General features: G+C 39.9%; 2 protein-coding genes across 3 annotated transcripts in view; both read left to right on the forward strand.

Moving 5' to 3' along the window:
- The first annotated feature begins 108 nt into the window (after window positions 1-108).
- On the forward strand, window positions 109-5819 carry si:ch211-145o7.3 (forkhead box protein N2). Of its 2 annotated transcripts, XM_014005465.1 has the most exons (6): window positions 109-241; window positions 1252-1282; window positions 1398-2054; window positions 2221-2342; window positions 3657-3709; window positions 4555-5819. In XM_014005465.1, the coding sequence occupies exons 3-6, from the start codon at window positions 1452-1454 to the stop codon at window positions 4905-4907; spliced, it is 1131 nt and encodes a 376-aa protein (XP_013860919.1). In that variant the 5' UTR covers window positions 109-241; window positions 1252-1282; window positions 1398-1451; the 3' UTR covers window positions 4908-5819. The 2 variants fall into 2 exon arrangements, with proteins under 2 accessions (XP_013860919.1, XP_013860926.1); XM_014005472.1 differs by lacking the exon at window positions 1252-1282.
- Window positions 5820-6151: 332 nt separating this feature from the next.
- The window catches only part of atl3 (atlastin 3), a 12223-nt gene continuing 7699 nt past the window's right edge, over window positions 6152-10675 (forward strand). The window contains exons 1-3 of the mRNA XM_014005484.1: window positions 6152-6344; window positions 7650-7872; window positions 8453-8587. Of these exons, the coding sequence (XP_013860938.1) occupies window positions 7669-7872; window positions 8453-8587 (339 nt within the window). The 5' untranslated portion in view covers window positions 6152-6344; window positions 7650-7668. The remainder of the gene's footprint in view (window positions 6345-7649; window positions 7873-8452; window positions 8588-10675) is intronic.

Raw genomic sequence — 10675 nt, forward strand, 5'->3', positions numbered from 1 at the left:
AATACATAGTGATTTACAACAATGCGCGTGTCCTGGCCGTTTCGGGAGAGCGCGCGCACCCTTGCGGAGCGTCCTTTCGATTTCCATGGAAACCGCCGACAGCAACAGCGAGGGCCTCCGGAGAGAGAGAGAGAGTGTCCGAATGAAACTTGACTTTTCCAATGTCTTTCACTTTTCAGTGACCTGTTCCGGACATTTAAGTTGAGCTAGTTTTCACTGGAGTTACCTTTTTGGGAAACCGGTGAGTATCCACTTAAATATTTTATAAGCTAAAGCCGTCAGCGGCTGGTTGTAGTGGGTTACTGATGGGGGAGAGAAGAAAGGCGGCTTTATGAAACTTTATATTGTTCCACCATTTTACTGCCATGATATGATTGTTTTGTGGAGCCATGTGGCAGCACGCTCAGACTGTCTTCATCGTTAGCCGTGGTTTATCAAAAGTCAGTATTCTATCTCAGGCAGTACAAGTTTCAAGATTATAACCGATTTAAAAGACATTTTGCACCTGTTCGCTGAACACATTCAAGATAGCAAGATGGAAATAGTTCTGGACTTTGGACAGAAATGATGCTCTTTAGACTGGAACGACTAACAAACCTGTAACTAGCCTAAAATGGAGATTATTATTTTTTCCTTATGCTAGATATTTCAAGTTGAATGAACTTGTCACCGCACATGTTAGCTATTTTATGTAGCTTAAACAGTTTAAACATTTGCTAATGCTAAAACTGTTTACTTCTTACCAAACTGAAGGCCTGCCATTCCTTAAAGCAGATCTGGGTGAAACATTTCCAGGGACTCCCTCTTAAACCTCATGCTGATTTAAAAACAACTGACAGCCATTTAAACCCCCTAAATGCCATAGGAATGGTTGTTATTTTAGTTTGGTTTAGTATGTTTGTTTTACTGGCACATTGTTCCTCATATGCATTGGGCATTTAAAAACAAAATTACACATTATTGTAATTGTGGACCCCTGTTTGAGTTTAAATTCTGCCTGCTGTCTTCTGTGTCACTGTTTTAGACTTAAGATCATTTCATAGGATCATCAAAGTATGTGTGGAGGATGATGTTCAGCTACTACCATCCAGTGTTTTGTGAGATACTTGATTCCAATAGGACAAAGTTTTAAGCACAATAATCAGTTAGAGCTCTAATATATTTTCCGGATCAGTCTCCACTAATTCTACAGCAAATTTTAGCTCATATGTCAAAATTACTGTGTTAAAAAAGATGTTTGTGTTTTGTCAGGTCCCCGAGTCAGGTGTGGGCAACAATTAAGGTTATTTGACTGACTTTCTTTTATTTATGAACTCATTTTACCCCTGCTTCAATCAAATTTGCAATATAACAGCAATAACAACATGTAGATACTAATTTGCTATATTTCCTGCCAGTATCTTGCAGCAGCTGCACTCCTGGATGAGCTTGACGTGTTCCTCCTGACAGAGATGGAAGATAGTTGCCACACACTGCCATCCTTCTCCTCGCATCCCACCACTCTCAAAGTGTCCCTGCCCTCCTCCTCCTCCTCGCCCCGGCAGACCTCCTCAAGAGTTACGCTGCCTCTTTCACCCATCTCCTTCCCCCCGTCCCCGGTCTCACTTTCTCCAGCGACAGCAGAGTTTCCCCACTCGTCCTCTCCTCTTTCACACGGCGCTGCGTCTCATTGCCTCGAGGGACAAAGCGTCGGGCAGGAAAGTTTATCTGACCAGAATGACCTGACCTGCCTCAGCTGGCTGCATCAGAGAGGTAACCTCCTTCCTCTGCAGCCTCTCACTAAAATGACTCTGACGCCACAGCAGGAGTCCTGCACACCTGCACAGCCTCTTCCTTCTCCCGCATCCTCCAAACCTCCGTATTCCTTCAGCAGTTTGATTTTCATGGCAATAGAAGATTCCCCGTGCAAAAGGCTTCCTGTGAAGGAGATCTACGACTGGATAGTGAATAACTTTCCCTACTACAGAACAGCTACAAGTGGTTGGAGGAACTCCGTGAGACACAACCTGTCCCTGAGCAAGAGCTTCCGCCGCATTGAGAGAGACAAGAAGCAGGTGGGAATCTAAACTACTGAGCAACAAGCAACACAATAAACCAGATGATTTATTAAAGCAGCAGCTAGGCCTCCCTGTAGGGCCAGCTGTTATCTATGTTTCAAGTTTTTTCTGATCGTGTCAGTGTTATTTCACTGTAACGGGTGGATTTGTGTGTTGGTTGCAGTCAGTGGGGAAGGGGTCGCTGTGGTGTGTGTGTCCGGAGTATCGACCGGCGCTCCTGGAGATGCTGAGGAAAACTCACAGTTTTCACAGCACCAACAGTAATCTGATCAACAAGCCCGCACTGTGAGTACAATCACGCACCAGCCTGTTTTATTTACTATAAATTAATTTAAAAAATATTATTTAAACTCAGAACACAGTAAAGAATTGAGTTCTTGTCAAGAAAGTGGATGCAAAAATAGTAAACTTTGAAATGTTAAATTGTGAAGCTGCCCTTTAAAGTGCCTGTGACATGAATATTTTAAAATAAATATAAAGGCATTATTGGAAAGATAACATTATTAGCATATTGCAAAAATAATTTCCTGCTGCTGAGATGAACAGTTGTTGAGATATTTGCATGTGAAGGAACAGGAAGTGACATCAAAGGGGAATGCCTGCATGGAACAAAGCATTGATAAAAAAAAAAAGCTAACGACACAGACTGTAGAGAAGAATCTGATGTTTCTTTAGATTATTTTGAGTCACTAGAGATAGATGAAGATGAGTCAGAGTTCAAATAATATTTTTTCAATAAACAAAGATTACAGAGTTCTCTTTCTTAAAGAGTTCCCCTTTGATGTCACTTCCTGTTTCACTTTGGCTGAGCCAAGTTCAAAAGAAAATAATGCCATTCATGTGACAAAATGGGTAAAATCACATGTTTTATGCAAGGTTTCTTATATAAAATTGTGTTTTCTTGATTTTTTGTTATGGTTGGGCGATGAATCCATTTAATCGATTAATTCGAATTTGCCATTTATAAAGATTGAATTTTGGGAAAATCTGGATTTTTTTTTCCCACCAGTGTACTCTTTGGGCTTCTGTGGTTCAGAGGTCACCCCACCTGTCCCTCAAGACACATGACATGACAATATGGCAGCTAGCAGAGAGGATCTACTTCTCAAAAAAGGCAGTTTCTTCAGTGATCTGGAACTGGTTAAGTTTTGCAACCTCGGACTTGGAGCAACAAACACCTCACTACAAAATCTGTTTGAAGGCTCTTCAAAAAAGCAGGAGTACAAAACATTTGTTTCAACACCTGAAACAGAGGCACTCCGTTAAGTGGGAAACAATCGATTAAAATCGAAAATAGAATTTGGGATGAAAAAAATCTGAGATTTTCTTTTTTTATGAGCCATATCGCCCAGCCCTATTTTTGTATTTGATGGATAGGCATGTCACAGGCACTTTAAAAGTAAACTAATACCGAAAGGAAGAGTTTACTGAAAACTCATTTTTGCCAAAAAGTCTACAATAAATGAATATTTTGTTAATGTAAAAATAAGTTAACTGCACTGAACTACGCCTGTGAAGCAGTAACTGAGTAACTGCATTAACATTTATAAAAACAATAAAGCACGCTCAGTACAAGAAGCTGTCTTGTTGTGTGTACAGTTTAGGAGCTGCCTGCAAGGCGCCTGAAGTGTGCGACTCCATGGATTTCTCAGGTCAGTCCTCAAACCAGACCAGAAACGTTTGACCCTGAATGTGTCTCTTTCCTTGTCTCTCTTAGGCATTTTTATTACCTTCAGCATTCTCCTCTCTAGCTTTTTTTTTTGGACATGCAGCATTGTTCCTGTGTTTGTGTACTGTTGGCATGGCAACTGCCCTCCATTACCATGGTAACGGAGCAACAGCCTGGCTCGGCCCCTCGTTTTATGTCCAAACCTGCGCTCCAAACCCCAACATGCATGTTTAAGTCTGTTCTATCCCCCTGCATGTAAACAAGTTATTATTATTATTATTAATGTTTGTTATTAAAGTGCCTGTGACGTTCAGTTTCTGTAATAAACATGAATGCGTTTTTGGAAAGATAGCATTATTAACATATTACAAAACAAATTTCACCCCACTGAGATGAACAGCTGCTGAGATATTTGCACGTGAAGAAACAGGAAGTGATGTCAAAGGGGAATGTCTGCATGTGAACAGAGCATTGCTACAACAGCTGATAACCCAGACTGTAGAGAAGAATCTGATGCTTCTTTAGATTATTTTGAGTTTCTATCAAAGAGAGATGAAGAAGAGTTACAGTTTAAATAATATTGTTTTAATAAACAAAGACTAGAGAGTTTATTTTATTAAAGAGTTCTCCTTTGATGTCACTTCCTGTTTCACTTTGGCTGAACCATATTCAAATACAAATAGACCAGTTATGTGACAAAATGGCTTAAATCATGTGTATTATAGTATAAAGATGTTTTCTAGGAGTTTTTGTATTTAAAGGACAGGCATGTCTCAGGTACTTTAAGCTGCTTGTTATAATTGTTGTGCTTCTTGCCCTCTCTTGCAGATCCTCTGTCTCACTCCATCCTCCTCTCCTCCTCCTCTTCACACATCCTGACCTCTAATAATCCAGACTTCTCTGAAAACACACCGTGCCCTTTGACCCCGGACCACGAGGAACTGGTCACCATGGAGTTGACCGAATACCCGCAGAACGAGGTTGGTGAAGACACGGAGAAAGACCCGCTGTCCGACAGCGGCTACATCGAGTTACACTATTACCAGTCCGACCAGTACCAGTACCTGGTGCTGCCGGACGACACCGAGCTGGACCTGGAGACTGTGGAGATCCTGCAGCTTGATGTTGAGGCTCAGGAAGCTGCCGGGTCACTCCTGGACTTGGCAGGAGGTGGATATTAACTCGTATCCCAATTTACAACCCAAAGCAAAGAGAGTTCTTCAGTCATTGAGAGGGAAATGGTTCAATAAATTCATACAAACTTTGATTTATAATGGTTCAGATGTTGTCACTGCCCTTTATTATATGTATTAATGTGTTTTTAGACATCAGTATAAATCTATAGATGGACTGATGTAAAATCTGTGGATAGCATTACTCCACATGTATTAATGCACTTTAAATGCACAGATGGAACCAGCCCTTGGTGATTAACTTGTTCTCAGGGGAGTAGGGAGTGCTTCCAGTTCTAATAGATGTTCTGTTTCTAAATTAAGTTTCTCAATTGCAAGGTTATTTAATAAAGGTTTGATGCTATTTCCAATGGTATGTATACCATTGAAAATACTATGAAATATGTGGAAAATATTTAGCAAATTGTCCCACGTCTCAAATGTTATTACGGTACATATGTTACTAACTGTTTTTGTTTCGTTTTATGAATTTATTTCTGTGGCCTTTTCTTAAAATCTGTGTTTCTAAAAATAGATGAGCACTTGCAAGATATTTCATTAATTGTGTTATTAGAATTATAGTAAGTAAGTAGGACATAGAAGCACTTCTAGTTTTTGTTGTTTGTTATTTTGTACCATATCTACTCTTTCGTTCTGATTATGTTTGGTGTAGGTGATTTTATTTATTATGTTAATATGTTTTGTAATTCTAGATTTTAGGTTTTCTGAATAACTGTAAATATCTGATGTAAGTGACATCTTAAAAATACATTTGATTCTAAGTTTGACTAACTCACTGCCATTAACAGTTTTACATGTTGAGATATTATTGTTTGCTTTTCCTTAGTTTTAGTTTTTTAATCTGACATACAAACTGGGATGCTGTTCTTATCAATTAAAAACTTGTTTTTCTGAAATGGATTTTCTCTTTTCTTGTATTTGTTTATCTGCTGAGAATATATTAAATTGTTGTTCATATAGACACAGCTGGAGGGAGCTATAACCACAGGAAACCTTTCTTCAAACAAAGCCTTGTTTGCTAAGCAGCAATGTGTGTTTCACCAGTGTCGCTTTTCTTTTCAAGTATCATTTGTATAAAGGCAAAACTACACAAGCTCCTGTTTTACATTACCTCCTCAGTGGTTCCGCATTCGTCACTTCATTTAAAAACTACAATCGGTCCAACTGGGGCTTGTAGTTTGCTGACGAACTCGCGCAAAGGAAGACGAACATTCGAAAAACAACATTTCCCGTGGTGCATCTCTCAGGGTGAAGGCGGAAGTTTGCGGATTCGTGGTGGAAAAAAAAAAGTTCCATTATTTTTTTTTTCTCGCCCGTGTGAAAAGTTTGTATTTTCTCGGCTCTTATGAGACTGTAGCGTAGCTTTTTAACGGACCCAAAGACAACGCTACATCGTGAAAGTGCAGCTAAAGCTTAAGCTAGCAGGTAAGTTTGCTTTGGTAACGGTTTTAGAATTGCACGTTGTATTTTTTTTTCTTCTTCGTCTTCTCCCAACTCAAATCTTCTTAACGACAAAATGCGTTAGCTCTTTGTTTTTTGTTTAGACGCACAGGCCGTTTGAAACGACCTACAGTGTAAGCTGGCTCTGTTATTATCAAAGACCTCCACTTTAAGATTGTTTCTTTTTTAACTTTTCTGTCGCAAACTCCTGTTTGGACAGTTGAGTTTGCGCAGTTCGGTCGTTTTTACTGAAGCGAGACTGTAGTTGTTTTCTCACCGTCAAACTTGTCATAACAGTATGTCTCAGCTGCATATTTATGAAGGCTTTTCGGTACATTCACAGCAGAGTAATGGCAGGCACGTTGCTGCTCCTCGGCGCCACACCTTTAGGTGCTGAGTTTTACTGAAAACGGGGAGTGAGCTCTTATGACTCATTAACGTCTGGTCTTGTTGTACTAGGTACCATAGAGGAACATGCTAATCCACAGAAATAATCTAGATTGAGATCTGTTTAGAGCGTCTGAAAGTGTCACATTATTGGAGTGCGTGTTGAATCCTTATAGCTGCAGGCAGAGGAGCATGACATGATAAGAGCAGCCTCACAGAGATGAACATTGTCTCTGATGGAAGGATTCTGCAGCCACAGGCTAAACTGGTTTTCAACAAGTAAATGTCTCTGAGTACCATTCATATTTTATGTCTTCAAGCAGCTCAGATAAAATGTCCGCAGCTTTCAGTTTAACCGGTTATACTTCTGCCCCTATCCCTCATCTGATGCTTGGTTTGGAGTTGGGTTGCAGGGATATCTTTCTGATCTCATCTGGGAGACATCCTAGAGTCCTGGTTGGACATGATAATTCACTGTGTGACAGTAAAAAAAACTATTACAAGCTTAGCACAAAAAAGTAATGAAATTTGTGCTTGATATATTATTTCTTTGTTGTAACAATGTTTCTTGGTAATAAATCTACCTTTTTAAATGGTGCCACATTTGTAAGGAACATGCATCTGTGGGATGAGCAGTAGAGCTGAGAATGTGGATTGTGCATATGAAAAAAAATTGCCAAATCTTCTACGCAAAACAGCTTATTTTGCTGTTGCTATTAATGCTTGTTTTGAGTTTCTGGTCCCCCTAGGTGCTGCCAAACAGCTGCCCGCTATAAGATTTATTGCCAAGAAACATTGTTACGACAAATACATTATCTACCAAACACAAATGTCCTTACTTTTTGTGCCAAGTATATACTGTATATTATATATGTTTTTTTTTCTTTTCTTTTGCTGTCACAGGGACGTGTACTTCTGCAGAATGGGGATTGAGCCAGGCCCAGTTCAGATTGTTGAGGTGTCTAAGGATAATCACTCCTTCACGTTGAACACCGAGGCTTTGGCTCAGATTCTGTTGGCTCCAGAGGTCCGTGAGAAACATGTGGTGGTGCTGTCGGTGGCCGGAGCATTCAGGAAGGGGAAAAGCTTCCTCCTCGATTTCATGATCCGTTACATGCACAGGAAGGTGAGAAGCCAAGGGACAGTACATTTCTTGTTTTTATTTTTAAGAACTGAGTTTTAGGGCGTCACCTTCAGGAACTTTTCTTCTGAAGGCTTTGACCACGGTTGGCCCAGAACAAAAACATGAATCCAGTCATGCAACGTGAATGCCAGTCCCTGCTATAACATGTGAACAGACTCGTTCAGTGAAAACCCAGTCCAAAGAAGTGGAGTCTGTAAATGTCTTCACTTCATGCCTGAGATTACATTCACAGTACTCAGTGATTTTTATTGATTGTTTTTTTTTTAACTCCATTAAAACATTTCCTGTAACTCCAACGTCAAGAATTAAATTATGACTTCCATTAAATCTTTTGACCAGTTGAGTAAAACAGGACAATAAGTGAGATGGTAGCTCTGACGTGAAAGCTCTGGGCTCTTAGAAAACTACTCGCTGTGTTGTAAATTATGCAAAACAGCGGAGCAGTCCATTTACATGACGAGACGTCTTTTATATCTTGGAGCCGAAGTTCTGTCAGAAAACCTCAGTCAGCCACCAGTCTGCCCCTGGTTTGTGTTTTATTGTGTACTTTGTGCTTCTTCAGGGTGATGAGAACTGGCTGGGTCAGGATGAAGAGGAGCTGACCGGGTTCTCTTGGAGAGGTGGTTCAGAACCGGAGACAACGGGCATCCAGCTGTGGAGCGAGGTTTTCTCTGTCCAAAAGAGCGACGGAACAGAGGTGCTCACTGTCACTCTGGATTTACTGAAGTATTTATTGCATTCAAACACTTACCAAACCAGTAACTAAAATCTGGTTTCTTTAAAGGCAACTTTATATAAAATTTACGTTCAATGGTTTTCTGTTCACTGGTGCTAGAAGCTGAGAATACACTGGATTAATTTTTGCCCTCTTTTACCCATGAAGTCTGCACCAGTCTACGCTGCTCAGTGCAGCTTTTTTTTGATGTGTTTATGACATTTGGTTACACGTTTACTTTGTCATAAGGGAACACAACAGTTCAGGTTTTGAGACGTGTAACAGCTTGTGATTAAAAACAGTCCAGCAGTTTTTCATTTACTTTTGTTGCTGGATGTCTGTATTGGCATTTTCTCTGAATTTATTTTGTTGGAAACAAAAGCTACAGTGAGATTTGTCAGTGTTTTGCATTAGGGCTGCACAATATTAGAAAATCTTGCAGTGGTGATGTTTGTAATTACTGTGTTGATGATATCAGATGCAATATATATGTCTCTGCCCCCCCCCCCCCCCTTCTAACCTGTACTTCCTACTCTATGTGACCTTTAGCATCTTTGGCAATGTCATTTGGGTCTGGTGTGCTTTTGCTGCCATGAAACTCTGTCCTACTGTCTAAATATTGTATTAGCATGAAAAAAATACAACTTCAACATTCTTCAGATTCATCAGTCAACAGTTATTGCACTCCAAGCAGTCCTTTGTGATGTGAATATTCACACTGATATTGCAATGATGATATTTTTGCGATATATTGTGCAGCCCTATTTTGCATTTGTTTTTTTTTGTTCATCCCAGACTAATAATAGATTTGTGTTCTTCTGAAGCTGAGCCATTAAATATTTCCGGAATTCTATTATTTACTGTCTGTTGTGCTCAGAAACCAGGCTAAGTATTATTAGCCATTATAAGTCAATTGCAGTGGATTTCTCAACATTCAAACTGTGTAGCAACATGTTCACTAACAGTGCTCAGACAGAAATGTGTGTTTCAGAGTGAACTGCTGAGTTATTAACAGACTGGAGTGAAAATCCAAAGTCTGAAACTGCTGCTATCACTGCTTCTTATGAGCAAGATAACCACAGTGGATTTAAAGGTCGAGGGTTTGTCAGAAATCTCAGATTTTCGGAGTCAAAATTTCAACTTCTGTGACAGATTTGCCACCTGTCCAGGGTGTACCCTGCTCCTCACACAGTGACTGCTGGATGTGGGCACCAGTGACCCTGAAAAGAAGAAGTGGGTAAAAGTTAATGGGTGGATGAAAATTCCAGCTTTGGGAGGTGCTTCAGATGATTTTTCCCAACCTGTAACTCGGAAAATCCAACTTTCAAGTCTGAATAGATGCAGCATAAAATCGTTGTAGGTCACAACAGTTCAGCTTTACTTCAGTTCATCTCATCTCTGAAAATTATCAAACTATTTTGAGATGTTTCAGGATTTAATTGTTAAAGGCCCAGGTACAGAGGAAATTTTCTATTTTGTTATTTTTGAGTACATTTTTACATCTTAGCCCAGCTGTACACTTTTCTTTGACCTTTTAGTAGAAAATAATGTTCCTGTCATTCAGATGTGATTAATCTGTGAGGAAATGAAATTCTTCCTAGATAAAACTTCAGGTTTAACTCAGAGTCTCCATGTTGATCACCTGGGGTCTCATTTATAAAGGATTGCGTGGAAACCATACTAAAAGTGAACGTACGGCCAAAAGGCGGAAATGGTGTACGCCAATAAAATTCAGATTTATAAAACCATACGTACGCACGTTTCTGTGCATCTTTCCTTTATAAATCACAGTCGCACGTCAGAGTTTGCGCACAAGGTCCCGCCTCAGGTTCTACCCTCTACACGCCCACATTCAACCATAAACAGTCAATGCAAAGTCCCTCATGAATGTTAAGATGTATTTAAATCAGTCAGCTTATCAATGCCAACAAAAGTGATTGGTTCAGACACGCTCCTTCGTGCATCTGGATGTTGACAGGTGCTGACTGACAGCTGCTCACGTGAACAGATTGTCTGTAACTGACACAGATTTTCCCTCATTTTGCTTTAGAGTAATCTAACGATTTTTAT

Source organism: Austrofundulus limnaeus, unplaced genomic scaffold (assembly GCF_001266775.1).
Source record: "Austrofundulus limnaeus strain Quisiro unplaced genomic scaffold, Austrofundulus_limnaeus-1.0 Scaffold1, whole genome shotgun sequence".
NCBI lineage: Eukaryota > Metazoa > Chordata > Actinopteri > Cyprinodontiformes > Rivulidae > Austrofundulus > Austrofundulus limnaeus.